At 36.5% G+C, this 16,478-nt stretch overlaps 2 protein-coding genes across 3 annotated transcripts; both read left to right on the plus strand.

Annotated features, from left to right (window-relative positions):
- The first annotated feature begins 75 nt into the window (after positions 1 to 75).
- Positions 76 to 7,491, plus strand: LOC117990987 (sialin-like). 2 transcript variants are annotated; one of them, XM_034978494.2, is made up of 13 exons: positions 79 to 434; positions 549 to 710; positions 1,472 to 1,581; positions 2,495 to 2,624; positions 2,776 to 2,860; positions 3,140 to 3,357; positions 3,598 to 3,753; positions 3,869 to 4,004; positions 4,499 to 4,626; positions 5,320 to 5,430; positions 5,591 to 5,715; positions 6,627 to 6,704; positions 7,210 to 7,491. In XM_034978494.2, the coding sequence occupies exons 1-13, from the start codon at positions 408 to 410 to the stop codon at positions 7,271 to 7,273; spliced, it is 1,530 nt and encodes a 509-aa protein (XP_034834385.2). In that variant the 5' UTR covers positions 79 to 407; the 3' UTR covers positions 7,274 to 7,491. The 2 variants fall into 2 exon arrangements, with proteins under 2 accessions (XP_069361031.1, XP_034834385.2); XM_069504930.1 differs by lacking the exons at positions 1,472 to 1,581; positions 2,495 to 2,624 and having other exon boundaries at positions 76 to 434.
- Positions 7,492 to 8,151: 660 nt separating this feature from the next.
- On the plus strand, positions 8,152 to 16,478 carry Ate1 (arginyltransferase 1). The gene is made up of 8 exons (XM_034978948.2): positions 8,152 to 8,329; positions 8,413 to 8,539; positions 8,624 to 8,871; positions 9,558 to 9,620; positions 10,629 to 10,816; positions 12,236 to 12,397; positions 13,763 to 13,944; positions 14,553 to 16,478. Exons 1-8 carry the CDS (start codon positions 8,239 to 8,241, stop codon positions 14,959 to 14,961), a joined length of 1,470 nt encoding a protein of 489 aa, XP_034834839.1. The 5' UTR covers positions 8,152 to 8,238; the 3' UTR covers positions 14,962 to 16,478.

Here is a 16,478-nt window from a genome sequence, read left to right on the forward strand (position 1 = left end):
ATTGCAAGATAGGCGTGCGCTGGATAACAAAAAGTGATGAGATCTGGGTTGGACCGCACTTGCTATTTCCCTAATTCTTAAAAAGTTAAATAATGGCTAAAAGAGAAGAACAGATGGATGGAATGGGTGAAACTATAAGGCTTCCTTATTTTACATCGTTAGCCTAACAAAATAACTCGTTATAGGTATTTTACATCATATTTTGAAAAATCAATGATATGGGCAGAGAAAAGTATTATCATGTTTACAAATCAATGAAATAATGTGACCATCCTATTATTATGAAACTGGTTTTTTTTTTGCTTTATTTCGTCCAAAATTAGACACTATTAAGTGTTGTCCAAAATCAGGATGGCTAAGAATAAACAAACAAAATGTCTTTGTTTGCTTTACGTTTTTTGTAAGTTATGTGTAAAATTCGAGTGCGTGCTATTGTAAGTACATATTTTAAAATTAATTTGATTGAACCCTTATTCGAAGCTTAACTAATATAAGATAGACACTATTATTAAAATTGTATAAGTTAACATCATCTAGTTTGTTTTTAGGTGGGAATCATGATTTTTCTTGGGTACTTTCTGGTCTACGTAGTCCGCTATAATCTAAGTGTACATATCGTGGATATGGTAGATATACCCAAACGTCTTTTTGAATTTTTTCCCAAAAATGAAACTGAAACTTTGAGGACTGTTTTGAATTCACGATCTGGGGTAAGTAATTTACATCATTTCTACGACGATAAAATATGATTCTCTAAAGTTGAATCGACACTTTCGCACGCGCACGAACTCTGCAATCAAAGCCCAGTGAACACCTATGGACGCGTCACTTTCTCTGTGAGCACATGCATGTCGCGAATTCATATAATATATCTATCATGTTTGCACTCGTTTTCAAAACTCACGAACATGTGCACGATGTCACTTGTACAACATGCACACAAACCGCTAGCAAAACACTCGTGGAGACGTCCACGTCATGTTCTTAATGTTCGTCATGTGCGTTGTGTGCACAGTTCGTGCGCGTACGCAGGTGTGGATTGACCTTTAGCGAGCTCAGGAGTGTTAGGAAGGTATGAGAAAAGTTGTGCTAGATATTTCTAATTAGATAGGTAAGTAACTAAGAAGTAAGTACATTTTGAAAAACCACGTACCTAGGTAAATGTAATTTTGTTTGCTAGGCAAGTATTACAAATGTAATTAGTTACCTAATTATTATGTATTTTCGCCATCATTGACCCATTCTCCTCTCAGAATAAGAAGGGTTTGGCCATAATCTACCACGCTGGCCAAGTACGGATTGGCATACTTCCACACCTTTGAGTTAGTACTATTATGTATTCTGTGACAGTATAGAGAACTCTCAGGCATGCAGGTTTCCTCACGATGTTTTCCTTCACTGTTAAAGCAAGTGATAATAATTAATTGCGTAGGTAGGTACTTATGCTTAATGTACCTATTGTGCCTTACAGAACATGATTAATATAATGCACTGGAATGAGTTGAAAATGGCTTTGTTATTAGCAGCTTATCATATAGGATACTGTATATGTTTTCCAATATTCCATAACATTGGGGATACGTAAGTTTTAATTATCTGTATTCTGCGGCGATCCTTGCAACTTGCAAGAGATCTTGTAGTCCGTTCAAAGCGTAGATAGAATAATAGGTATAGATTTAAGTGTAGTGTAACCGCGTATGAGATAGCGATAGCACGACGTAACGATGAATAACACGACAATTATTACCATTGTTTAGTAGTCAATATTTGTATTGCCCGATCAACAATATTTGTATGTGAAAACAAGTAAATAACTCATGAGAAATACAATTACGCCACGAATTCTCAGTTTGTTTTGCAACTTCTTGTATGTATTCTTGTAAAAAGTCAAGTCCAGTTACACGATAAGGGACAAAAAATAGGTTGGCTGCGTCTCTGTTTGTCACATTAGTAACTTTATCTGTGCTCTCTTTTTAGTGCGAATGAGAAAGCAAACGTTCTTGCATCTACCTTTATTACTCTATCTACGGTTCAAAGTTATTTTACCTCTGGCTATAAAGTTGGTAAAATTGAAAACTCAGCCATGATAATAGGGCGTAACCAGAACCGAACAATCGGATGGAAGATAATTTATTATGCTCATCACGAACCCGTCGGTCGCCGGCTCAATACTGAGCACAGATCTCCTCTCAGAGGGCTTGGCCATAGTCTAACGCTGGCAGACTTCATACACCTTTGAGAACTCTCAGGCATGCAGGTTTCCTCACGATTTTTCCTTATTTAATTTTTTGAAACGCATATACCTCCGAAAGTTAGAGATGCGTGCCGGGGATCGAACCCTGGATCTCCTGAATAGAGGCTGACGTCGTAACCACTAGGCTTTCACCACTCACGTCACTAAGTATCAATTATTTTTATATTTTTATTCTGATACTAGTTAGCTCTTGACTGCAATTTCACCTGGTGGTAAGTGATACTGCAGTGTTGTTTTTAGATTCGGTCCAATGTGGGTAGTAGGCGTAACTGGGTTTATATCGGGTGTTTTGAACTGCCTCACCCCAGCAAGTGCTTATTGTGATTTTTGGTTGGTGTTCACGGTGCGCATTCTAATTGGATTTTGTGCGGTAAGAAAGAAATTCAACCATATCATTTATATTTATTACTTTGAGTTATTATTTAAACTATTTAGGATTGAATTTATAGATTAGATTAGTAGATAGGTACATCCTAGTCATATCAGATATAGGTATTTATAATGATCTATCGAAATTCTAGGGGGCTATGATACCAAGTATGATTCAAGTGCTTAGACATTGGGTTCCACCAACCGAGCGACATCATTTTATGTGGGCTTATTGTGGTGAGATAACTGTATTATAATTTTATTTCCTATAAGTATTAAAAACCAAGATCTTTAAATATTATGTAGGTAAGTATGAGAGGAATTTATTTGAAGCAGTTTCTTTGCAAGGAGGAAAAGCTTTGAATGACGCCACTTCCGTTACATTTACTTCCGTACAATGTCTAGTACTTTTTTTAATATTACATCTGTCTTACAACTTCAATCACACAAAAAAAAAGGTTTTTTGTGAGCGAAGCTTACAACTAAGCATTCAGTACCTATAATATTCTGTCTTAGGTATTACCACAGGAACATTTTCTACATTTTTGATCTGTGCAGCAGTCCAATACTATTTTGGGTGGTCGGTTGGATTTTATATATCGGGGGCAGTGCAAATTTGCTGGGCAGTTGTGTGGGTTCTAGCGGTTAGCGACAGTCCTTCAAAACATGCATTTATATCTAAAGAAGAATTGTCGTATTTGACAACAACCATTGGAACAGTTTTTAATATCAAGGTACTTTGTATTCAGTTATTCACCCACCTACTTACCTTAAAAAATTAGATGCATCATGGGTAGGCGTTTAGACGCACAACGCTAAAAACTCAAAATTCCAAAACTATAATCAATTATTATCTATCTAGATTAAGTATAAGAGAGATTCAGAATTTTTATGCAAATTACTTATTTGGTATTTTGTGTTTTTGGCATTCTGCGACACTGAAACGCGAGGCTACATTGCATTCTGTTTTACAGTTAACAAACTCTCAAGTACCGTGGAAGATGATACTTAAATCTATGACATTTTGGGCACTATGTATACTTAATTTTGGATACGCGTGGATGATAACGTCGGTTTGCTTACACGGTCCTCTTTACTATACAACCATTCTTAAATATAGCATTTACGAGGTATCTAATACTAGTACTAGTTTCAATAATTACTAGTAATAGTTACATAAATAAAATTTATTTAGGTTCTCTAAAATATACTTACGTAATAACTTTTATCTTATGTACCATACAGGCATCAGCACTGGTGGCACTGCCTTTCTTTTTACGTTTGATATTAGGAACAATTATAATACAAATCTATCATTGGTACCAATATAACAAAAAAGTCAAAAGAATTAAGCACATGCGAAAATATTTTATAGTTGTCTGTGAGTATGAATACACCTATTTCATTCAACTTCGTCTTGAATTAGACTTTTCGGAACTGAACTAAGTATAATACAAATATTTCTTAAGTTATTTCTTTCGTTTAGACGCACAACGAACGCCTAGATGATAGTACAAAAAAATTAACTTAAGGGTTAGGTACAGACAGGGTTGACAGGACGTGGGTTGGAGTTACTTAACGGTAACCTATTTTGAATTTTTGATCTGTCTACCTACATGGTTTTTCTTTCTAACCATAATATTATAATTATGCGAAAGTGTGTATGTTTGTTGTTAGGTCCTTCAAGCCGCTATAGAGTACAGATGGATGTGATTTTTTGCCTAAGCACTAAGTCGATGTATGTTACATATTTATGATACTTTTTAAATCGGGAAATCAAAGATTTCCCACGGGGTTTTTAGAAACTTAAATCGATGCGGATGTTAGTTCGCGTTCTTAATCTACCTAGTTTAAAAACATATGGAAGCATTTTAGCTCATGTGATACCGGGATTTTTGGTGTCAATGGCTTGGCTGGTGCCAGTCAACCCTGGCCCCGTTCTGCTAACCACAGCCATCGTCCTAACCGCAGCGGGAATGGATCTCACTTTAGATATTTGTTACGTAAGCTAAAAATATTTCCGAAAATAAATAAATATCAATTAAATTAATTCGTCGTTACCATCCGAAAAATCTACAGCATTAATAGCATAGGGCCTGAAATTCTTATCCTAATTTATACCTACTTACTATGTGAAAGTTTAGATGTTTGTTATTGTGAGTTACTCCTTCGCGATTTTTTAGCGTTGGATTTAGTTTTAAAAAATCTCTTGGAAACTTTGATTTTTAGAGACAAAATGTAGCCTATGCCCTTCCCGAGGTGCAACTAAGTTATCTCTGTACCAAATTACGTCAATATTGGTTTTAACGCATGGGCCGTGAAATTTGAAAAGCTAATATAAAAACTAATAGACAGACATACAGACATACTTTCGCATATAGAGGAAGGTAATAAGTAGGTATTATTTTAAATACCCTATATATAAGTTTTGTTTTTTTTTTTTTTTTTTTTATAAAGAATATTAGCCATGTTAAATGACTAATATTCCCCTTTCCTCTCCAATTAAGCGTCAGGCTTGTGCTAGGAGTAGGTACGACAATAGTGCAACGGGCGGGGTTTGAACCGTCGACCTTTCGGTTTTCAGTCCACTCCTCTACCGGTTGAGCTATTGAGGCTCTTAAAAATCCATAAGTATAATACTTATGGATTTAATTTCGAATGCCGATAACTATATTTACTTACCATTGCATTTTCAGAGTTTATCGCCAAATTACGTCAATCCCATCAATACAATAATAAAGATTATCGGAAACCTGCCTGGAATTATAGTTTCGCTTTGCGTTGGAGAAGTTACCTTTATATATGAGGTTATTTTTTCTTAAATCAATCGTCCTGTCGCGTACTATACTTACGTGTAAGGGCCACAGCAAACACGATGCTTTTTCGCATCAGCTATGATATTAAAAGCATCGTGTAAGTATGGGCCTTAGTCCAAATTAATTTCCTTTATTAATTAAAATATTTTAGAACACTTCACTTCTTGTTTGGCGATATGTATGGTGTTTTCATGGCACAATATTATTGTTGAGTGGACTAACTTTTCTCCTTTGGGGCGACATCCACGTCCAGCCGTGGAATGAAATAAGACGCAGGTGAAGCACCCACATTAAAAACCTTTTTAGGATTCCGTCCCCGAAGGGTGCCAACTCTATTACTAAGGGACCCTATTACTAAGCCTTCGCTGTCCATCTGTCTGTCCGTCCGTATGTCTGTCAAGAGTTTTCACAGAAAGTGTATTTCTATTGCCGCTATAACAACAAATAAAATTAAGACACTTGATTTCAAAATGGTCGCCATGAAAATTAAAACTAAAATAAAAGAGTCATTTCTTGTACTAACGACGCGCGACGGTACGGAACCCTGTGCGTATGCGAGTCCGACTCGCACTTGACCAATATAATTTTTTTAAACGTTTTATGGCCATAATAGGTATTTATTTTTCCTTAATTCACTAAAAATGAAAATAAACTTACAGAAAATTTAGAGGAAATTTTTTGAAGTTTGGTTTTCCACTTGTAACATTGTTAGCTACGTAATTGTTAGTTGGAGGCTTTAATTAATGTCTTACGTGACTGTTAAAAGTGAATTGTTTACCTTTTAAGCCAGCTAAGGAAAAAAAAATTGTTTGATCTATCTAGGTCATATACCTAAGTCCCGCAAATTGCTGATGCGCGTGGCCGCCATTTTAGTGACGTCAGCACTAGAGTGAAGTTTCGATTTTTACTTAAATATACGTCAAATGACGTCAAAATGACGTCATTTCGTGTTAATGCGACATGGTTCCAGCGCAATAGAAATTTGCGGTACTTATGGTAGGTACCCTTAAGTGTACCATAACCTATGCGCATTGTGCGTGTCTTAAATACACGCACCGATAATCCGAAGCCTGCCTTTCATTACGCGCTGAGGATGGCAACCGAGGGGGTTTTAGTAGACAAAAATCCTACTTAACGAACAAACTTAACAATTTGCAGATATTAAAATATTAACTCTCATTTTAAAGGCCTCAGAAAAACAGACGCGTTTTAGTAAGACCTTCTGTTATGTCTAATATTACGGAGATGGATGAAGACGATTCATCGTAAGTTAAAATATCTTACCTAGGTATACCTACCACCTACGTTTTTAAGTAAATAACAGAAAAAGAAAATTATATTCACAAGATAACTTAATAATTCATCATCATCGTCATCAACAACCGATAGACGTCAACTGTTGGACATAGGTCTCTTGTATGGCCTTCCTCACGACACGATCCGCGCCGACCGAATCCAGCCGCAAAAGCGGCTCCCTTCGACTCGCCGAATACGGATGAGTGCACAAACGCCCTAACAAAGTTTTTGAGAATAAGAGTGGGTTCATTCCTAACCTGTGTTTTGAATTTTTTTTTAAATTTTGTTTTGCAGCTTATTTTTTTTTAAATTGATGGTATGGTTTATTAGACCAAATTCCTGTATGTCTGATGGTTTAATTATATATCCTACACTTTTCCCTCACCGAGCGCTCCCAAAATAAACCGTCTATATCTATACAGTAGAATTACCTAACTAGGTAGGTACTTAATACTAAATTTTATGTTGTTGCAGAAGCAGAATAAATATTTCGCAACGGCAAAAAAAAGTTAAAAATATAAGACTTTCGACAAATTAAAGTTTTTCTAAATAGATTTGTATTAAATTACTTAGCTAATAATATAGTTACTTAGTTATCTTTACTTAGGGTCCGTCCGACTGCACAGTGCACATACCGACATACCTACGATTTAGCTCAAGTCGATCGCTAGATTAGTAAAGTATTGATATTGACGCACATTACAATATTTCAATATTATCTCCTATGTGCTCGAGCGTTATTTTAATACTTTTATTTTTTTGCGATACCTACTAATGTTTCTTAGGTAAGTTTTATTTTGTTCATAATAATAACTAGCTGATGCCCGCGACTTCGTCCGCGTGGACTACCCCTTAGGGGTTGAATAATTTTAAAAAATCCTTTCTTATCGGATGCCTACGTCACAATAGCTATCTGCATGTCAAATTTCAGCCCGATCCGTCCAGTAGTTTGAGCTGTGCGTTGATAGATCAGTCAGTCAGTCACCTTTTCCTTTTATACATTTAGATAATAATTGTTAAAGAAAAATAGAAATAATGCTAAGTCGAAAGTATTTAGTTTGCAAATCTGTGGTCCTCAAACTGTGGTCATAATTTGAAAAAGTGGCTAGGTACTATTTTCTTTTTATTCGACCTTTTCGATTTCGAATATAAGCACTTTTCCGGGATGCTGAATTTGCTAAGGGCATTTATTTTCAAATCAAATCCATCCAAAAATACACATGGGTGTCGTTTTCAGTGTTTGATGCTGAATTTAAAAAAGTACTCTAAACACCTAGAATCCGGGATCAAAGGCAAGAAAAAGTTAGGAATCTATGGTTCATAGAGTAAAAAATGTGAAATCTGTGAAATGTCACATTACAATCACTGTCAACTGTCAAGTGTCAACGTCAATGTCATTGATTTTGCTATTTACTTTTCGTGCTTTTCCTATTTTCTTTGTCACGGTCAAAAAATTAAAAATAACTATCAAAGTTTAATTCCTTAAAATTCCTGATATTTACTATGATGAAACGTAGTTTAGTCGAATATTTCTCTGAGCGCGATGGATATAAATGTGGTTACTGTAAGAAACCTAATTCGAACTATAGCCATGGTAATTAGACATTCTGTTCTGTTGTGTGTTCATATTTCGTTCTATTTTTTAAGTGGTTTGATAATATTATGAAACTTGTATAGGAATGTGGGCTCATATGATGACTGTTCAAGACTATCAAGATTTAATCGACAGAGGATGGAGGCGATCCGGGCAGTACTGCTATAAACCAGTTCTAGATGTCGTGTGCTGTCCTATGTATACTATAAGGTTTGTACCCTTATTCGATTTTATTAGGTTCGTCAGAAAAAGAAAACGTTTCAGCATGTTTAATTCTTCACTTTTGATACACAGATGCAGAGCCTTAGAGTTCAAAATATCTAAATCGCAGAAGAAGGTCATGAAACGGTTCAATAAGTTTCTAATGGGGCAGGATGACATTTCCGAAGACAGTCGAATGTCGAGCAGCAATGAGGATATGACAAACACTGCAGGCCGAGAACAGTTTGTTGAGAGTAGAAGAGCTCATCGGGATATCAATATTGGTGATGTTGATATTTCCTTTATTGATCAACCTGAGTCCATCAATGAAGAAATACCAGGTTAGTTATAAAAAGCTATCATAACTTGTAGTACATAAGCTAAAATAAATGTTGTATAGAAGCAAGCGTTACTTTGCGGAAGTCCATGATATACAATGAACCAAAAGCTTAATTTGCTGTAATCCGCTGAAACAGGTCGAATCTGTATGGTGCAACATGCAGCATGCATGTTAAAATAAATAACGAAACTGCCTATTTTAATGAATGCATTCAATCAATCAATCAATCAGCGTGTTTGGTGCTACTACTGGTAAACTGCTGGACATAGGCCTTCCCAAGAGCGCGCCACTGCACACAATCCTCTTTGTTCCTCATTTACCCACTTCTTAAGTCTTCTTAAGGTCGTCAGTCCAGCGGGTTGGAGTTCTTCCCACACTGTGCTTGCCGATACACTGTCTCCACACCAGAACACGTCTGCCACAGTATGAATGCATTATAACAGTAAAACCAGATTTTTATATCAACAAATCGTTAAACCCTTATATATCTTGTTCTACACTGTACCTATTACCACAATGCACAATGAAATCGACTGTGATTTTTGTGGCAGCAAATGTAACAAAAATAATGTAATGCATATTAATTTATACAATTAATAAATAAAATAAGGAATAAATAAATCTATTATTTGTTCAAACTTCAAAGGTTAACAAGTATTTTATATGACCATAATATTCTATTTACAGAAGCCATGTCTACGCAAAGTAAAACATCATGCAGTTCTAAACCAAAATTAAAAAAAGAGGAAGGTAAATTATATTGTTATATTGTATTACTAGATGATGCCTGCGATCTGGGTGGATTAAGGTTTTTAAAAATCCTGTGGGAACTCTTCAATTTTCCGGGATAAAAAGTAGCCTATGTCCTTCCCCGGGATGTAAGCTATCTATGTACCAAATTTCGTCAAAGTCGGTTGAACAGTTGAGCTGTGAAAAGCTAGCAGATAGACAGACAGACAGACACACTTTCACATTTATAATATTAGTATGGATGGATTAGATGATGCCTGCGATTTGGTCTGTATGGATATCGGTTTTTAAAATCCCTGCAGAAGCCTTTTGATTTTCCAGGATAACAGGTAGGCAGGTAGAATATGGTTGTTCAGCTACCTTAATTCTAAACAGAGAAATTAATTTAGTCATTTTGGGGTTAAAGAGTTACAAATATCCATACTTTCAATTTATAATACTATAAAAGATTCTATCTAAATAATAATTTAATCAAATAAATATTATTTTATATATTATATAGATAATAACTAACTGATCAGCACCAGTTTTGCTTACATGAAATGTCTGAAAACCCTTATTTACTTTTATGAAAGAATACCTATATGCCAACTCTCAAGTTTTTAGACATTGATATCTTAGCCAATTGCTTTTTTATCAGTACCCATATTATAAATACGAAAGTGTTTGTTTGTTGGTTTATTGGTTTGTTGGTTTGTTTTTTGTTGGTTTGTCCTTCAATCACGTCGCAACGAAGCAACCGACTGACGTGATTATTTGCATGGGTATAGTCAAAGACCTGGAGGGTGACATAGGCTAATTTTATCCCAGTAAAATCACTTTCCACAGGAATTTTAAAAACCCTAAATCCACGCGGACGAAGTCGTGGGCATCAGCTAGTAAGGAATATTTTAACATTATGCCCATAAAGTTGTAGATTTAGGTTTGGGATTTAGGAAAAGTTATCATACAGACACTTTCGCATTTATAATATTAGTGTGGAATAAATAAATATTTTTTTATGTACAGTTGCAGGCCCGGATCCCACAAAGGCCCCTTGTAAAAAAGCTAAGCAGTTAAGGCGAGAGAGGATGTTGGAAAAACTAAAAAAGAAAGGCGTTGATTTGAGCACTGTAGGTATCAGCAACAAAAATAATGAAAAGCAAATAGAAGATTTCATAAATGAGCTGCCTAGTGATGTGAAAAAGAAACTTGAGGTATTATCAGAATCTTGTTTAAAATTAATTTTAATGGGTATCCACAGGCAAAAATGATCTCACAGTGCACCACAAGAGCTCTGGCCAAAAGCTGTCATCTTCATAGTTTCTTAGGAAGTTTTATACAACAAGGTTGTACATGCGTAGATAGAGTAATAAAGGTAGATGCAGAAACATTTGCTTTTTCATGCGCACTAAAAAGAGAGCACAGATAAAGTTACTAATGTGATAAACAGAGATGCAGCTAACCTATTTTTTGTCCCTTATCGTGTCACTGGTTTTTTTCAAGAATACATACAAGAAGTTGCAAAACAAACTTTGAGAATTCGTGGCGTAATTGTATTTCTCATGAGTTATTTACTTGTTTTCACATAAAAATCTTTTAATACAAATATTGTTGATCGGTTAATACAAATATTGACTACTAAACAATGGTAATAATTGTCGTGTTATTCATCGTTGCGTCGTGCTATCGCTATCTCATACGCGGTTACACAGTACTTACATCTACCTATTATTCTATCTACGTGTACATGACAATATTTTATTTTAAATCATGGTATTTGACAGCTCAGTATAGTCTGTTCCACAGATCATACTACATCTATGGCCGGTTCGCTTATGCACCACCTGCCGGAATAAAATGGCACTGTGGATCCCCATTTTTAAAGAGTAGAAGATGCCATTTGCTCATGCTCATTTTTAAAGAGAGGGTTTAGATTTTTTAATATGGGAACTCTTTGATTTTCCAGGATAAAAAGTATCCTATATACATCTCAAAGATGGAAACTATGTCTGTACCAGTAGATGATGCCTGCGACCTTGGCCCCCATTGATTCAACTTTTTAAAAATCTCATTGAAGCTTTGATTTTCCTCCAGATAAAAAGTAGTCTTTCCCTGGACGTTAAAATCAGTCAGACTGACAGGAACACTTCCGCATTTATAATTTTATAGCATGGATGGCAGATTGTTGATTGGTGGTTGAGTGCAGCTTACAAAATACTGTCATTAGTTTTTTTAAGTCATTACAAATCATGTATAGTAAAGTCGATAGGAGCTGTGATAGCCTAGTGGCTAGGACGTCCGCCTTGTAATCGGAGGTCGGGCGTTCGATACCGGGCACGCACCTCTAACTTTTCGGAGTTATGTGCGTTTTAAGTAATTAAATATCACTTACTTTAACGGTGAAGGAAAACATCGTGAGGAAACCTGCATGCCTGAGAGTTCTCCATAATGTTCTCGAAGGTGTGTGAAGTCTACCAATCCGCACCTGGCCAGCATGGTAGACTATGGCCAAACCCTTCCTACTCTTACTCACATGATAGTGAAGTAAGTCAGTTGTAAATTTGTCAATGGGTGTGTCCAGTGTATATTATTTTGATGACAGCTCAAAAAGTCTGGTATAATTTTTATTCTAGATAAAACTAGTCAGAACAAAACCGCCCAGTCTGGAGTGGATAGCAACATCCAAAGAGACTCACAATCTCTATGTAAAATATCAGATGGCAGTCCACGGCGATAGACCTGAGAAATGTTCAGAATCACAATTCACCGAATTTTTAGTGCAAAGTCCTTTATTGGTGAGTACTTTTTGTTTTTATTTATTTTTAAATCACGCAAGACTGAGTGGTGATAGCCTTGTGGTTACGACGTCAGCCAATTCTGCTAAATCTCACTTGTCTCATTTGCAGATATCACACACACCTTTAAAAAATTTAGATGAACATTTTGGCATGCGGATTTCCTCACGGTGTTTTCCTTCACTGTTAAGGAAAACTACACAAATTTCAAACTCCTATTTCCTTCTATTCGGAGGTCGGGGGTTCGATCCCGGGCACGCACCTCTAACTTTTCGGAGTTATGTGCGTTTTAAGTAATTAAATGTCACTTGCTCTAACGGTGAAGGAAAACATCGTGAGGAAACCTGCACGCCTGAGAGTTCTCCATAAAGTTCTCCATTAAGTCTACCAATCCGCACTTGGCCAGCGTGGTAGACTATGGCCAAAACCCTTTTCACTCTAAGAGGAGACCCGTGTTCTGTAGCGAGCCGGTGATGGGTTGATCATGATGATTATGATGATTTCACACCCTTAGAGGTTGAATTTTCAAAAATCCTTTCTTGGCGGATGCCTACGTCATAATAGCTATCTGCATGCCAAATTGCAGCCGGATCCGTCCAGTAGTATGAGCTGTGCGTTGGTAGATCAGTCGATCAGTCAGTCAGTCACCTTTTCCTGTTATATATTTAGATATCGTTAGCTCTGAAAAGTTAGAGGTAAGTGCCCAGGATTGAACCCCAGACCGCGGAATAGGAAGCCAAAGTCTTACTGCTAGGCTATCACCTCTTTAAATAAGTAATCTTGTGTCCTGCTTCAACCCAAATGTTATACAAGGTGCAAAGAGAAAAGTGACAGACTTTTTAATACCCAGTCATAGAGTATCACAGCATAATTGGGTATTTTCCTACTTGAATTTGATAAATATTATTACGTTATACATATAACTAGGATAAAAATAATGACGTACGCTGAAAAAATATTAAACTCCAACAGATTTACAAAGTTACAGGCATTTTAATTTTGGAGTGGGAGGGTCTTTCTTCTATCCCTTTCTCGCAAAACGAAATTTGTATGAAACCGCACGAAGCTACTATGGCATTAGTAAGGTGTGACGTCAAAATTCTATATCGCCATCTCTGTCTAATCAGAAATATTTAAATGCTTATAACTTTTTTGTTATTTGATCGATTTTAGCTCGTAGTTTTAAGTTTACCTAGTTTTAATTTTTTTATTTGTAACATAAATTTCTTTTTTTCTTTTTTTTCGTTTTTTCTTGTTTTGTGAGCTGAATAAACTTTTATTTATTTATTTTATTTATTTATTTAATTAGTTTTATCAGTTTACGTTACTATTTTTATCCTAGTTTATAATAAAGTAATGTTACAGGAAGAGCATTCAGCAGAGGGTCCCCCGTGCGGCTATGGGTCATTCCACCAACAATACTGGCTCGACGGGAAGCTAATAGCTGTCGGAGTTTTAGACATCTTGCCCAAATGTGTGTCTTCTGTATATTTCATGTACGATCCTCAGCACATGAACTTAACTTTGGGAACCTATGGTGCTTTAAGGTAAATTTACTTTGTCTCACTAAGTGGGAAAGTTTGTGTGGATTTTGGTTGGGGTAGTAGAAAAAATCGGTCAAGTGCGAGTCGGACTCGCACACGAAGGGTACCGTACCCTCGTACACGAAAAAACACATTAATTTTTTTTTAATATTTCATGCCGGCCATTTTGAAATGTTTATTTTGTTGTTATAGCGGCAATAAAAATACACATTCTGTGAAAATTTCAACTTTCTAACTATTACGGTTCACGAGATACAGCCCGCTGACAGACGGACAGACGGACGGAAGGACAGCGTAGGCTTTTAATAGGGTCCCGTTTGGCACTCTTCGGGTACGGAACCCTGATAACATCACTACCCATATTATAAATGCGAAAGTGTGTTTGTTTGTTGGTTTATTGGTTTGTTGGTTTGTCCTTCAATCACATCGCAACGGATCGACGGGATTTTTTATGGATATATTTTAAAACCTGGAGAGTGACATAGCCTACTTTTTATCCCGAAAAGGAAAGAGTCCCATGGGAGTTTTAAAAACCTAAATCCACGCTTACGAAGTATCGGGCATCAGATAGTAACGATAATATTTTTATTCATCTAAATAATTTCTTTCAGGGAGATAGCGTTCACGAGACACTTGCACACACAATGTCCAGAGTTACGATACTACTACATAGGCTATTACATCCATACGTGTCCTAAAATGCGATACAAAGGAAACTTCCACCCCTCGGATCTCCTTTGCCCCGAGACTTTCAAGTGGTTCCCCTTGAAAGATTGTGCACAAAAGTTAGATGTCACACCTTATTCGAGATTTGACCCCGACATTGACAGTATCGATGAAAACTGTGGCAGTGAGAGCGATATAAATAACATACCCGTGCTATATGGCAACGAGGTTTTACCTTTCAAAGTTTACAGGCGAAAAAGCGGCAAGAAAAGTAATGATATCGAAGAAATACTTGAGTACGCGCGGCTGGTCGGTGCTGATACAGTCAAACGGATGATCATATTTAGATCGTAAACTAATTTGTTTGAGTATTATATTATAGTCATTAGGTTTTATTATTGCGTTTAAAGCACTAGTCACAGAACAATTCCGTATCGGGATAGTGTCGTTGATTTAGTACAGGGTGTAAGGAAGTAGGGGGAAGGCCGGGACATGGTTAAGAAAGCTACTAGGTATTTAGTAGGTTTGTTGGAATTTCTCATCAGTAGGTATAATATTATCAAAGTTATGAACTTTGACAATGTATTTTTTCAATTTTTCAAAACTAATTATGTAACATTGAACCATCTATAGTACGCGACAGGTCGAAATGGCAATCGGGGAGGGTACGCCCCGCACAACCCCGCGCTGACCTGGTGCGGGCGAGCGCGGGTGACGTGCGGGTGTGCCCCCCGATTGCTATCTCAACCTATCGCGAACTATAATATGTAATCTGTCTCTTGTTTTTAAAGTCTGTATCTATCAACTTGTTAAAAAAAACAAAATTACGATATTTGACATAAAACAGTAATATAAACTTGATCTAGACTTGATGATCAAGCAATAGGAACCCCCATCACTTAAAAGGTATTTGTGATTTCTTTATAAGCATCATCATCATCATGATCAACGGCTCACTACAGAGCACGGGTCTCCTCTCAGAGTGAGAAGGGTTTTGGCCATAGTCTACCACGCTGGACATATGCGGATTGGTAGACTTCACACACCTTTGAGAACATTATGGAGAACTCTCAGGCATGCCGGTTTCCTCACGATGTTTTCCTTCACCGTTAAAGCAAGTGATATTTAATTAATTAAAACGCACATAACTCCGAAAAGTTAGAGGTGCGTGCCCGGGATCGAACCCCCTGAAGGCGGGCGTCCTAACCACTAGGCTATCACAGCTTTTTTTATAAGCATACAATCTATTCACAAAGTTTTCTTTAGCATAATCCCTTATACCCTGTATCAAGAGAGACATGATGCACACGGCAGAGCCCGTTTTGCGGAATTTCTATGATTCCATTTTTTTTAAAAGACTTGATTTCGAATCACGCTACAAGATTTTGCGAGCAAAATCGCAGTTCTTGACGATGCGATGCGTGTCGCTGTTTTGAGTTTACCTAGGCGTTAACCAAGGTGATCGATTGTGAAAAAGCTGCATCAATTATTTATTGCTACATTAATCTTAAAAGCGCCTTCAAATTTACCGCAAAGTGCCGCGCGGCTGCAGCGCTGCGGCCGGGCTGCTTTGTAAATCCATATATTCAGCCAATCACAGCGATTGCGATTGTAATAATGACTGATGCAAGTTTTCCGGAATCGACCTATTGTTCTAAGTTCTAACAGGTATTTATTTAGAATTATTTTTAATTTTAATGTTTCTGTATAACAGTAACTTAGTATGTATGTACTTAAATGCATTTCGTTCGCCCCACCTGTATTGTGCATAAAGGTGTACCTACCCTATCAACCTTAGTTCATAGTTGTTACATTGTTAACTGTAATAGTTAATTGAATATAATAATAATATTATTATCTATCGTGTTAAA

This window comes from Maniola hyperantus, chromosome 19 (assembly GCF_902806685.2).
Source record: "Maniola hyperantus chromosome 19, iAphHyp1.2, whole genome shotgun sequence".
In the NCBI taxonomy this organism is placed as follows: domain Eukaryota; kingdom Metazoa; phylum Arthropoda; class Insecta; order Lepidoptera; family Nymphalidae; genus Maniola; species Maniola hyperantus.